The sequence below is a fragment of the Chiloscyllium plagiosum genome, unplaced genomic scaffold (assembly GCF_037043375.1).
Source record: "Chiloscyllium plagiosum isolate Xiang-an unplaced genomic scaffold, Cpla_swu_hap1 HiC_scaffold_11, whole genome shotgun sequence".
NCBI classification, from domain to species: Eukaryota; Metazoa; Chordata; class Chondrichthyes; order Orectolobiformes; family Hemiscylliidae; genus Chiloscyllium; species Chiloscyllium plagiosum.
In genome coordinates, this window is record NW_028270149.1 from 44,244,076 (window position 1) to 44,257,463 (window position 13,388).

The 13,388-nt window shown below is 40.1% G+C and overlaps 1 protein-coding gene across 2 annotated transcripts in view; it reads right to left on the reverse strand.

The window, feature by feature from the left end:
* Positions 1-13,388, reverse strand: part of gdpd2 (glycerophosphodiester phosphodiesterase domain containing 2) — a 139,438-nt gene that overhangs the window by 100,229 nt on the left and 25,821 nt on the right. Inside the window, exons 1-2 of one of the 2 annotated variants that reach the window (XM_043704773.2) lie at positions 6,038-6,154; positions 5,248-5,392 (exon numbers count right to left, since the gene is read on the reverse strand). In XM_043704773.2, coding sequence (XP_043560708.1) covers positions 5,248-5,355 — 108 coding nt within the window. In that variant the 5' untranslated portion in view covers positions 5,356-5,392; positions 6,038-6,154. Of the gene's footprint in view, positions 1-5,247; positions 5,393-6,037; positions 6,155-13,388 lie in introns of those variants that run through there. The other variant, XM_087992011.1, reaches the window with a different exon arrangement.

The following is a 13,388-nucleotide window of genomic DNA, read 5'->3' on the forward strand; positions in this document are numbered from 1 at the left end:
TGTGGCCTCACCTCTTGTTGGCCTGTCTACATCCTGCACATATTGGACAAGAACTGACCCATCTAAAGTACTTGAACTTTAGTATTTTCCAGTCAATATTTGGAAAGTCCCCCATAATGACTACACTGTTACTCTCGCTCCTGTCCAGAATTATCTTTGCTATCCTTTCCTCTACAGCTCTGGAACTATTTGGAGGCCTGTAGAAAACTCCCAACAGGGTGACCTCTCCTTTCCTGCTTCTAACCTTAGCCCATACTACCTCTGTAGATAAGTCCTCAAATGTCCTTTTTGCCACCTTAATACTGTCCTTGACTAACAGTGCCATACCTCCCCCTCTGTTACCATCTTCTCTGTTCTTACTGAAACATCTAAATCCCAGAACCTGCAACAACCATTCCTGCCCCTGCTCTATCCATGTCTCCGAAATGGCCACACCATCAAAGTCCCAGGTGCCAACCCATGCTGCAAGTTCACCCACCTTATTCCAGATGCTTCTGGCATTGAGGTAGACACACTTCAAACCACCTTCCTGCTTGCTGGTGAACTCTTATGACCTTGAAACCATATTTCTGACCTCACTATTCTCAACCTCCTGGACACTGGAACGACAATTTACGTTCCCATCCCCCTGTTGAATTAGTTTAAACCCTCCCGAATAGTATTAGCAAATTTCCCGCTGAGGATATTGGCATCCCTCTGGTTCAGGTATAAACCATTCTGTTTGTAAAGGTCCCAACTACCCCAGAATGAGCCCCAATTATCCAGGTATCCGAAACCTTCACTCATGCACCATCCCTGTAGCCACGTGTTCAACTTCTCTCTCTCCCTATTCCTTGCATCGCTAGCACATGGCACGGGCAACAAGCCAGAGATAACAACTCTAGCACTAAGCTTCCACCCTAGCTCCTCTGCCTTGAATCCCCATCCCGTTTCCTACCAATGTTGTTAGTACCTCTGTGGACCACGACCTGGGGCTGTTCCCACTCCGCCTCAAGGATCCCAAAAACATAATCAGAGACATCATGAACCCTGGCACCTGGGAGGCAACACACCAATCATAAGTCTCTTTCATTCCCACAGAACCTCCTATCTGTCTCCCTAACTATGGAGACCCCAATGACTAATGCTCTGCTTGTGCCACCCTTCCCTTCTGAGCAACAGGGACAGACTCTGTGCCAGAGACCTGTGACCCATTGCTTACCCCTGGTATGTCATCCCCCCAACAGTATCCAAAACAGTATACTTGTTATAGAGGGGAATGGCCGCAGGGGTTCCCTGCAGTGCCTGCCGGTTCCCTTTCCATCCCCTGACTGTAACCCATCTGCCTTTTTCTTGCACCTGAGGTTGCGACTACCTCCCTGTAACTCCTCTCAATAACCCCCTCCACCTCCAGAATGATCCGAAGTTCAACCAGCTTCAGTTCCAGTTCCCTAATATTCATTAGACCTGGTTTGAAATTGGTCCTTCATTATAGAGAGAGGTTTTGGTGATTCTCTGTTAAGTGGTTAAGGTCTTTTCTACATTTCAAAATAGTATATAATTTGGTGGTAGAGTTAATAAAATATACAAAAGGCAAATGCATGTAAATGAATAATATAATAAGAAGCAGTATGAGATCGGGGAGGTTTCAAACAGGGTGAGAAAGCAGTAGAAATGTTCAAGTTTGGGAGATGAAAACCAGAAATATGATCTCACTGGAAAAAATCCACAAGGAGAGTCAAAACTGAAAAGCTACACAATTGATATGAATTTCAAAAACATTCAACAGTAGAGAAATGTAATTTCAACAAGTGGGTCTGGGAGCTAGTGTGAGGTGTGTGACAGCATTGGTAAGCAAGGCCAGGGGAGTATTTCTACTGTCTAGTCTTTGATGTAAAAATTGGCTTTTAGTTCAGATTGGGTATAAAGCATATAGAATAATGTAAGGTTTCTCGTAAATACTCAATATTGTTTAAACTATTGGAAGTAAAAAGAAAGAGTAATTTAAGATAAGTCATGGCAATATAATTCTGTCTGATGGAATATTCCTCTTTGTGATGTGGGACGTTAGGGATAATTTCAGTATCCAGGATGATAGTTTGTGCAGGAAATATTTCCAGCTGAACTATTGGAAATTATGTTTCTGATCTGGAGCAGAAGCTGGAGTCACTGCAGGTATTCACAAGGCTGAGATTTTAATGGACAGCGTGTACAGCAAAATTGTCTAACCACAAGTAAAGAGCACACAGAAATAAAGGAGGTGGGTGAACATCAGACAGAGTACAGCATCAGACAGGTAGGAAGCCCTGGAACATTGTCTCTGTATGTCTCCTTTGGATACTGCTCAGAGAACACAGTGAGGGCCAAGTCCACGGTACCAGGAGTGGCTCAGCTGCAAAGGATGGATGGAATGGGGTGGGGTTGGGGGCAGGGAGTGTGGGGGGGGGAGGGGGGGGGGGGAAGTGGTGAAGATCCTATTGTCAGGAGAATGGATGGGCATTTCTGCAGCAACAGACATGATACCAGAACATTATGATGCCTCCCTGATGACAGTGTCAAGAAGTCACTGAGCACCTTCAGGATGTTCTCAAGGGGAAAGGAAAACAGTCACAGGTCATGCTTCATGTTATTTCAAGCAACATCAGTAACAGGAGTGATAGGGTCCTGCATGTAGAATATGGAAAGACATGAAATAACCTAAAAACCAGGGGTTAAGCAGAATTACTCCCAGTGCCACATGCTACAAGTTCAGGAACAGAGAAATAGATTGAATAAATGAAGGGAGGGATGATGTATGAAAGAGGCATTTGGATTCTTGAGGCATTGGGACCAATTCTGCAGATGTGGAAACTGAATAAGATGGGTTGCCTCTGAGCAGAATCTTTGCAGTGGTGTTTGCTAGTATATGGGGGAGGGTTTAGAGTGACAAGGAAATGAGAAACGGAGTGAGGAGACAACAGTGAGGTGAACAAAATGGAAATGAAAGATAGAAAAGTAGAAAGCAAAAGTGGAATGCAAAGGAAACAAGAGCTAGCAGCAAATACGTTGCAAGATTGTTGCACAGACAGGTATAAATGCACTATATATGAATGCATAGAACATTTGCAATAACATAGATGAACTGACAGCTCAGATAGTTGGAAGTGGGGACAACCTGATTGTGATTATAGAGACATGGTTACAGGATGACCAAGGCTGGGAGCAGAACTTTCAATGGATATTCAATCTTTAGGCAATGTGGAAATGGGAGTACAATCATGGTTGTTATTGAAAGATGAAGTCAGTATGATCATGAAAAAAGATATTGGTGAAGGAAATTGGTATGGCATTAGTTTGAGAAGAACTCAGAGGCATAAGGGGTGGAAAATATTAGTGCGAGTTAGTTATACGCCTCCAAACAGTAGTGGTGAGGTAGGGGATATTAACAATGCATGCAACAATGATTCCATAATAATCATGGATGATTTTTAATCTACATATTGACAGAGCAAACCACATTTGCAATGAAATTGTGGTGGTTGAACTCCTGGTGTGTATACTACATGGATGTTTAGACCATTTGGAAATCTGTAGCCCAGTGATGTCTCAGAACTTTTCCATGAGATACAGACAATTGATTATGTATAGCTTAAGGAGCTATAGATATGGGAGGTTCTCTATGAACTACTACCACCCACATTCAGATTGAACATATGCTGTTGGCTTTATTTTACAGGACACTCTGGCCATCTTTCCAACGAGATAATCAATTCCAAAAGATCAGACAGCACCATCATCTTTTGGTGATTGTTAATTTAAAAGGTAGAGTCTGTGTTTGAACAAGTGATAGCTTAATTGACATTCAAGTGCTCCACCACAAAGCTCGAGACCCTCCCCAAAAACTTTTCTGTCGTGAATACTCAACCCAGTGTTATAACATTCGTAAGAGAGAGAATATCAGTGATGGATTAATATTGGCAGAGGCTGTATTTTCAGAAGTGAGAAAAGAGAAGACCTGAAGCCACAATATGAATTGTCCATAGGTCTCATGCTAGCAAAACTCAAGGATGGAAAACATGTATTGATAAGTTAGAGAGGTTTGTAGCAAATGTAATTTTGATGGGTGACCTTAATTTTCATAAAAATGTTAAAAAGCAGAGTAGCTCAAGTTAGAAAGATCATAAATTATTTGATTGCATTCTAGCCAGCGTTCTGGAGCTATATGAAAAGGACAGACTACTCTAGGTTTAATAATAACTAATTAACTAAATTTAGTACATAATCTAACAGTACAAAAAAGTTATAGAACAGTGGCCATAACATGACTGAATTCACTGTGATGTTTGAAAAGGAGAAATTTCATAATGTTTATCGGGTTCCAAATTTTGTTAAGCTTCATTTTAATGGGGTGAGATAGAGACTGATGATGTGCAAAATGTAAAATCTGTTATTAGTTAAAACTGTTGGTTAATAGTGGGTTATTTTTAAGGAAGCACTTAGTCTAAACGACCAGTATGTCAAAAACCAAGTTTGTACAACATCTGTACAACTCTGCACAGTTTTCACTTCCTCATTAAAGAGTGTATGCCTGTATTAATCTTGGAAGGAAAGCAGCTTAGATTCAGCACAATAGTAACAGGACTCCAAGCATTGGTTAATGAAGAGAGGTTATATAAACTAGCTGTACTCCTTGAATATAGATGGTTAAGTGAGGATTTGATTAAGACTTTAATATTTTGAAAACAATTGATACATTAGATGAAGTTATACATGTTCTGCCAAAAGGAGTCTAGGAGAGGGAGACATAACCTGAGAATCTATGTCAGGCCATTCTCTACGCAAAAGGTTGCGGAAATACAGAGCTTCTTCCCACAAAAAGCAATAGATTATATCTTGATTAATAAATTTAAATCTGAGATGGATTTTTGCTAACTAAGTGTAGAAAAAGATACAGAGCAAAGGCCTGTAGATAGACTTTGAATGTAATTCAGCAATAATTTCTTTGAATGGCAGTAGATCGTGTAGATTGAATTTGTGTCTTGCAGTAGATCAACTAGAATCCAATGTTAACATAACAACACAAACCTGGAAAATATTAGAAAAAATAAATAACAGTTGGTATAGCTAGCCCTGGAAATGTTTTAAGCACAATTTGGCTCTTCTGGGATGAATGAGGCAATTTCCTTAAGAAAATAAACACAAATAACACAAACTTTCATAAAAAGTCATAAAATGGCTCCCTTCTATTAAATAAACAGTAATTGTCCTCTGTGGAACTCAGGATTGTACCTTTTTGTTAACTTGTGGTGGATAATTTCTCCATTGGCAGCCATAAATGCCAGTAACACAAACTAAACAAAGTTTCTTCAACTGAAGCATGGTCAGCCTTTCCATCATCAAGCACTCTCTAGTTCTCTGCCATTAAATTCACAATCTAGGGTAAAAAAAGACAGAAAAGTAAAAAATAAAACACATCAGAATAAAATATTTCCACAGTTTCTTGAATGAAACAGAACAATTATATCCCACCCACTGTTCCTCATTACACAACCATACATCTGATATACCTTCTTCACTCACCTGACAATTTCCACCCCATACTCTCACACATCAGTTGATAAGGTCCTCAATTGTGTCTCATTTCCTACAGTTCTGCTTTCAGCTCTTCTATTCACAACCACAACCATGACATAATTCCGCTACTCTCGCCTGCCACTCCATTAGCCTTTGATTTTAACAGATCATCCTTTGCTGGTTCTGCTAACTCCCAAATGATGCTACCCCTTTCCCTCTCATTTCATCATTCTAAAAGGACAATTCCCTCCACCATCTACCTAACAAACTTAATATAAGCGAAGAAATCGCAGCTCATCTCTTGATTAGCTATTTTATAAACTTCCAGACCAACACTGACTTCAACAGTAATGTATAGAATTCCTACAGTATGGAAACAGGCTCAACAAGTCTACACCAACCCTCCAAAGAGTGACCCAACCAAACTTGTTCCCCATTACTCTACCTTTACCCTGACTAATGCATATCCCTGAGCACTATGGGCAATTTAGCATGGCCAACTCACCAAATCTGTACATCTTTACATTATGGGAGGAAACCCATAAAGACACAGGGAGAATGTGCAAACTCCACAGTCAGTCGCCTGAGCCTGGGTCCCTGGTGCTGTGAGGCAGCAGTGTTAACCACTGAGCCATCGTGCTCGCTCACATTCTGTTTTTTTTTGTTGGTTTCAGTTTTACCTTTGTTTGTTTCTTGTTTTGGCTTTCAGACATTCATCATCGTGGCAGTTCCACCTCCTTTAGATACATTCTTTAATTCCCACTACCGCTCCCTTTGGCCCTCTGCCCATTAGTGTTTTGTCACTTATCCTACTTTCCATACAACCACAGGCCTTCCCTTGAGTTCTGTTTCCACTCTAGTCCCAATCAGTTGTGTCAAATCTGTTCCATTTCCATCTTTTCCCAGAGTATTTGAAAGTGAATTTAAATCTGCTTCTCTCTTCAAAGATCCTGTCTGACCTGCTGAGTATTCACAGCATTTGCTGTATTTTACTTTTGTCAAGTTTTGACAATTGCTACAATTTGTAATAACTAATAATTGAATTGTTACTTCAGAGCAGACCGATATAGCAATTCTAAAACTGGATCTATGTCATGTTCATGGGTTCTGTAAAATAAGTGAAAATATGAAGAATTAAATTCACCATTACTTTATGCTTCTCCTAGGTGTTCATTTGCAAACATGATATGGATCTAAAGTAACTAACCAAATTGATTTGGTTCATGACCTCATTTAATATATCTGGCATCTGAGTTTTTTACAAAACAATGACCTTCAGCCTCAGATTGGACTGATCCAATTTTGTATAGTTTTTTTGACAATAATGTCTATTCTGCAGCATCAAATCAATTTGAACCAATGAGTCCACTGAACTGATGCGAAATTAATCTGCCTTTCTAAAAGCATGACTGCTTTATTTTCTTACTTTAAACTACAGTCCCTTTAAGAACTGTTTCTCAATGGAATTTGCCCTCACTAGTCAAGGGAACACACCAGACTTACTGGTAAAATTATGCTTTCTGCCTGCAGTCTATTCAGAACAGAGACAGGTTTATAATTCCACCTTGTTTCACTAGTTTCACACATATTGCGTGCAGAAGTGTCTCCACCCTGAGGCAATATGCAGTTCCAGTTATTCTAGAATTGCAGAATCAGAGCCTGACAATAATAAGCTACTACTCTGAGATGATTTCACACACATCCTGTACATACTTGACTAGACATGCCATGCTTGCCAAATCCTTATTAAATAGTAAATAACAAGGAAACAGTCTCGTGTGAATCAGAGAAGTCTTTAGATTGCACAATGTAATTTTTGGGAGTGGAAAAATCCAATGATTAATATAAAATTTAGTTTCAGGGTTCTTTTCCTCAAAACAAATTGGCACCAAGTTTGACGTACCCAATGGTTCAATGGTCACTTCCTTAGAAAGCTGAAGCACATGACTTATTGTAGACTCCAGTTTCGATCTTTTGTGTGTGCTGAGCTTGCTGATGTATGCTATGGAAATTTCTAGAAAATTTTATTTGGCTTCAGCCGTCTTGCCCTAGAAAGAAGCAAAGTCATTGGGAATTCACTGCCATCAGGTATAGTTCACTGGAACTGCTTATTCCCATGCCTACATTGGAAATGCCAATATCGATTTTTTTCCAATGTTTTTCATAGTCAACCTTGATTACTTAGATTCAGAAAGCCATGATTTCAAGATCTATTCTAGATTCTTAAGCCTGTAGTCCTATCTGACAGTGCTGCACTTCTTTTGTGCTGCACTGTCGTCCTTGCCATTCTTCCAATGAGTTATTAATCTGAGTTCCATTTTCTCTCATATGTATATAAATGATCCTACAGCAATTATTGAAAAATAGGAAGTCTAGTTTTTTGGATGTCCTGACCAATGTTTAACTCGCAACCAACATCAAGAAAACAGATATAAAAACAGAAATTGCTGAAGAAACATAACAAGTCTGGTAGCATCTGCGGAGAGAAAGAAGAGTTAATGTTTTAGGTCTGGTGACTATTCTTCAAAACATGTTCTGCTATACCTGCTGAGTTTTTCCAGCAATTTCTAGTTTTGTATTAGATTTCCAGCATCTGCAGTTCTTTTTTGGCATGTTTTTAACAAAAACAGATGATCTAGTCACCTGTCTTATTGATGTTTGTGAGCTCCGTCTGTGTGCAGATTACCAACTGTCTTTCCTTGTGTTACAATTAACACTTTACTTCAAAGTTACTTTATTGCTTGTAAAGTGCACTGGAATGTTATGAAAGTTAAAGTGAATAATTTCCTTTGAAATGTGGATGAAAGAATTTCAGAGTTGCCAACTATTTCCATAATACTGCCAATCTGTTTCCCTTCATCAGTGGATACAATCATCCAGGCTGGAAAAGCTGACTTGAGCAATCTGTGTACAGTTTGAGTCCTTTAATCATAGGAAAGTCCTTAGTGCTTTGAGAGGATGCAGGGTTAAACAGAAAATATTATTTCACACATCAGGAAATGCATTATGAGGAAAAATGAGCATCAGTTTTCCTTGGAAACAGGAAGGTTTTGAAGAGAGAATGTTTGAAGCTTTTAAGATTAATGAAGACAGTAAATTGAACCTGACCTGCATAGATTGCATTATAGTATTGAAAGTGGTGTGTTCAAAGGGCACCTTTGAGTCAGGCAATAAAGTTTGGAGACTATCAATAACATAAAATAATTCAGAAAAAGAAATAGTCCAGGAGGAGAGGGAAATTTATATTTATACATATTGACGGTAAAGGTGGATAAATCCCCAGGACCTGATCAGGTATACCCAAGAACTCTGTGGAAAGCTAGAGAAGTGATTGCTGGGCCTCTTGCTGAGATATTTGTATCATCGATAATCACAGGTGAAGTGCCGGAAGACTGGAGGTTGGCAAACGTGGTGCCACTGTTTAAGAAGGGTGGTAAAGACAAGCCAAAGAACTATAGACCAGTGAGCCTGACCTCGGTGGTGGGCAAGTTGTTGGAGGGAATCCTGAGGGACAGGATGTACATGTATTTGGAAAGTACATGGCTTTGTGCGTGGGAAATCATGTCTCACAAACTTGATTGAGTTTTTTGATGAAGTAACAAAGAAGATTGATGAGGGCAGAGTAGTAGATGTGATCTATATGGCCTTCAGTAAGGCGTTCGACAAGGTTCTCCATGGAAGACTGATTAGCAAGGTTAGATCTCATGGAATACAGGGAGATCTAGCCATTTGGATACAGAACTGGCTCAAAGGTAGAAGACAGATAGTGGTGGTGGAGGGTTATTTTTCAGACTGGAGGCCTGTGACTAGTGGAGTGCCACAACGATCGGTGCTGGGCCCTCTACTTTTTGTCATTTACATAAATGATTTGGATGCGAGCATAAGAGGTACAGTTAGTAAGTTTGCAGATGACACCAAAATTGGAGGTGTAGTGGACAGCAAAGAGGGTTACCTCAGATTACAACAGGATCTGGACCAGATGGGCTAATGGGCTGAGGAGTGGCAGATGGAGTTTAATTCAGATAAATGTGAGATGCTGCATTTTGGGAAAGCAAATCTTAGCATGATTTATACACTTAATAGTAAGGTCCTAGAGAGTGTTGCTGAACAAAGAGACCTTGGAGTGCAGGTTCATAGCTCCTTGAAAGTGGAGTTGCAGGTAGATAGGATAGTGAAGAAGGCGTTTGGTATGCTTTTCTTTATTGGTCAGAGTATTGAGTACAGGAGTTGGGAGGTCATGTTGCGGCTGTACAGGACATTGGTTAGGCCACTGTTGGAATATTGTGTGCAATTCTGGTCTTCTTCTTAGTGGAAAGATGTTGTGAAACTTGAAAGGGTTCAGAAAATATTTACAAGGATGTTGCCAGAATTGGAGGATCTGAGCTACAGGGAGCGGCTGAACAGGCTTGGGCTGTTTTCCCTGGAGCGTCGGAGGCTGAGGGGTGACCTTATAGAGGCTTACAAAATTATGAGGGGCATGGATAGGATAAATAGGCAAAGTATTTTCTCTGGGGTCGGGGAGTTCAGAACTAGAGGGCATAGGTTTAGGGTGAGAGGGGAAGGATATAAAAGAGACCTAAGGGGCAACTTTTTCACGCAGAGGGTGGTACGTGTATGGAATGAGCTGCCAGAGGATGTGGTGGAGGCTGGTACAATTGCAACATTTAAGAGGCATTTGAATTGGTATATGAATAGGAAGGGTTTGGAGGGATATGGGTCGGGTGCTGGCAGGTGGGACTAGATTGGGTTGGGATATCTGGTCGGCATGGACGGGTTAGACTGAAGGGTCTGTTTCCATGCTGTACATCTCTATGACTCTATGACTCTATGACTCTATAACTCGGCAGTCCCTGTCCTTGACCCACAATGGGTTCTAATAGGTCACTTGGGCCTTAGTGAACTTGCTCTTTATAAGGGACCACTAGGTCAGGTGAATGTATTTTCTGGAAGACGGCTTCCAATTACTTTAAGTATATTGCCTGAATACTAGGAAATTGTCTGGGTATACTCTGCAATTAAATAAACCTGGCAATTTCTGGGAATCATTCTTTGAAACGTGTCTGGGCCATTTTGGAACCGAATGACATGACTCAATTGTATAATCTATTTGGAATTACGAAGGTGGAGACTTCTTTTGTGCAGGCAGCCAAGGGAACCTACCTTTTATTCAAGTTTACCCTTAAATAAACCTATCTTGGAAACGTAAGCTGTTTTGTGTGCTCCATCTATGCAATCTTCTGTCTGGAGTATCAAGTAGGAATTGGTCCTGGTCACTGCATTAACTTTTTGGTAGTCAATGCAGAGTCTTGCAAAGCTGTTTGGTGTGGGTACAAGCAAGACTGGAGAGCTTGAGCTACTGTTTGCTGCGCAGAATGTAGTTAATCTCATCCCATATTGGACTAGCCTTTTTTGGGCCTAGATGGGTAAGAAGTTTCTAAATGGAGGTGCCTCTCTTGCATCCACATTATATAGAGCGAGGGTGGCACAGCTGGCTTGTCTCTGCACAAGCCTTTTAATGCAGTGAGAAGCCTTGCTGAAGTCTGCTCACTGTTCTGTATCTGGGTGGATGATTTAGGACTCTAAGTTTACTTTTATTTCTAAATTGGTTAGCTGGGTAATAGGGTGTCCAGACTGAGTCTCACCCACATCCCCCTCCAATTCATCTCCACTGCTATTCACTATACTATAATACAGTAATGTATTCAAACTTCAAATGTAAAGTAAAATGAATATTATTGAACAGAGATAAGTGTGTATATGTGTAATCTTTTTTATTGAAAAACTGGTATATGTAATAATAGTTGTTTTGTCACACATTGGGAAGCTGTGCACTGTCTTTGACAGGTACACCTCCAATGCATGGATCAATAGATACATAGACAAAGAAAGCCAGGTCTCATTTGGTTTTTAAGCGATCAAAGGATTAAAACTTTCCCTTTTCACCACTTATGTAGACTGTACATTCCAAAGATTATATCTAGAAGCATATCCCTTCAGTTTTTTGTAACAAGCAAAGTTCTGACTGCATTTAACCAGTCTGTGCGTTCAAATCTCTGGTCACAATATCTAAAATCAGATGTGATTCTTATTGCATAACATCTGATAGCTAATCGTAAGTGTGTGAAAGATTATGCTGACAAACAATGTAAAATTGCCAGCCAGGCTCTCAGTATGGTGCACATTCATGTACTGGAAACTACACACATTAATAAACAAGGCTTGGCTCTTTGAAGGCAACTAAAGCATATTCAGACACTGCTCCTGTTTCGCCTCAACAAAATAGTTGGCAGCCATTCACTTATTCATTGGTCAGGGCATTGCTTTGAGAAATAAGATCAAATTGCTTTGATTAGAATTTAAACAGAGTCCAGCAGTTAACTGTCAATCAGCATTATTGTGTGCATTCTCCAAGGCAACTCCTTGATCAGTCAGAATCTACTTCCTACCTAATTGACATTCTTCTGTCTTGTAATATAAATGTTGAATTTCTCTTTAAGCATTGTCCTGATTAGTGTAAGATGAAAGGCATCAACAAAATTAATCTTTTTTTTGGCAATACTGAAAATAAAATTTGCATGCACTATCATTTGCAGTTACAAGTTATCCATGGATAGTAATGAAAACAATAATTGCTGAAGAAAATTTTGTGAATTCTGGTCTGTCCACTTTTCTCTGCCTCTACACATACATTGCATCCATGATTACTAAGGTGTTCAGGATTTGTAATGGCAGATTTGTGAGTTGCAGTTAGCCTAATTTCTGCCATTTCCTGGTATGCTGTTCCTTCAATGGAATGCATTGCTCCCATGATAAGTGCTCATTCTGAAGAAGATGCTTTTGAATGAACCTTCTGGGTACATTTGCAGCTTTTGGAAAGGTGGCCAGAGCAACTTAATTGATCAGAAGGCAAAAATTCAACCTCCTGACAGTGGTTTAGAGTTTTACTATTAGTTCCTCAGAATATTCCACTAAGGTCAGTTTTCTGAATCTTCATCGTCAGGGTCATGTGTTGTATTTGTTAGCAAGTTATAAATACTAACACAGGAGCGGACTGAAATTACTATTACAGGCACAGATTTATTAGCCAAAAATGGGAAATCTGTGTTTTCACAAACTCAGCTATATATATTAAGCATGCACCTGGTGGAGTAAATGTCTTTCCAAGTCCAATGAATAAAAACACCTTCAGTTCTTAGTTCCTTCCTAAATATAGCATTTCTTTCTGCAGATGCTCACAGTGTTAGGATAAAGGTGTTCCATATTGATCAGCTCATAAGAAGTCTCAGTCATTTACAGCTTGTCTTTTTAACGTTAATTGCTTACAGAGTTGGGGGTGAAGTCTGAGTAGGCCTGTCAAAGAGGGCAGCCACACTGGGTGACACCAGCAAAGCTGACTGGGGCAAGCAAGCAAGGTTGAATTCAAAAAGGAGTGAAAGTTTATCACATATGTCCCTTCACCTGGTAGTGTTGAATAGTCAGTGACCTGATGGCATGTGAGCTGCTGAGTCTTATGTTTTTTTTTGTTTCAAGTATGAACATTGACAGATGTGCTTGAGGTACTATCACTGTGCTGCCAGTGGTGTTACAATAGAAGGGAAGTGAAATTGATTGCACAAGAAGCACTTGACACCCATCCTCCTGCATGGCAGGCCTTTATAGTGGCAATTTTGCAAAGTTCATTCGCACTCATAGGAGCAAGGAAGATTGAGTAGACAGTGGTACATTTGCAGGAAGAGTGCAATAAGTCAATCATCGTCTTGTAGCATTGTAGCCAGCTTCTCTTGAGCCATTCATAGGTGATGAACCTTGGGGTGACCTCTTTCCAGGCCTTGTTCGATCAAGATGGCCTTTTGTTG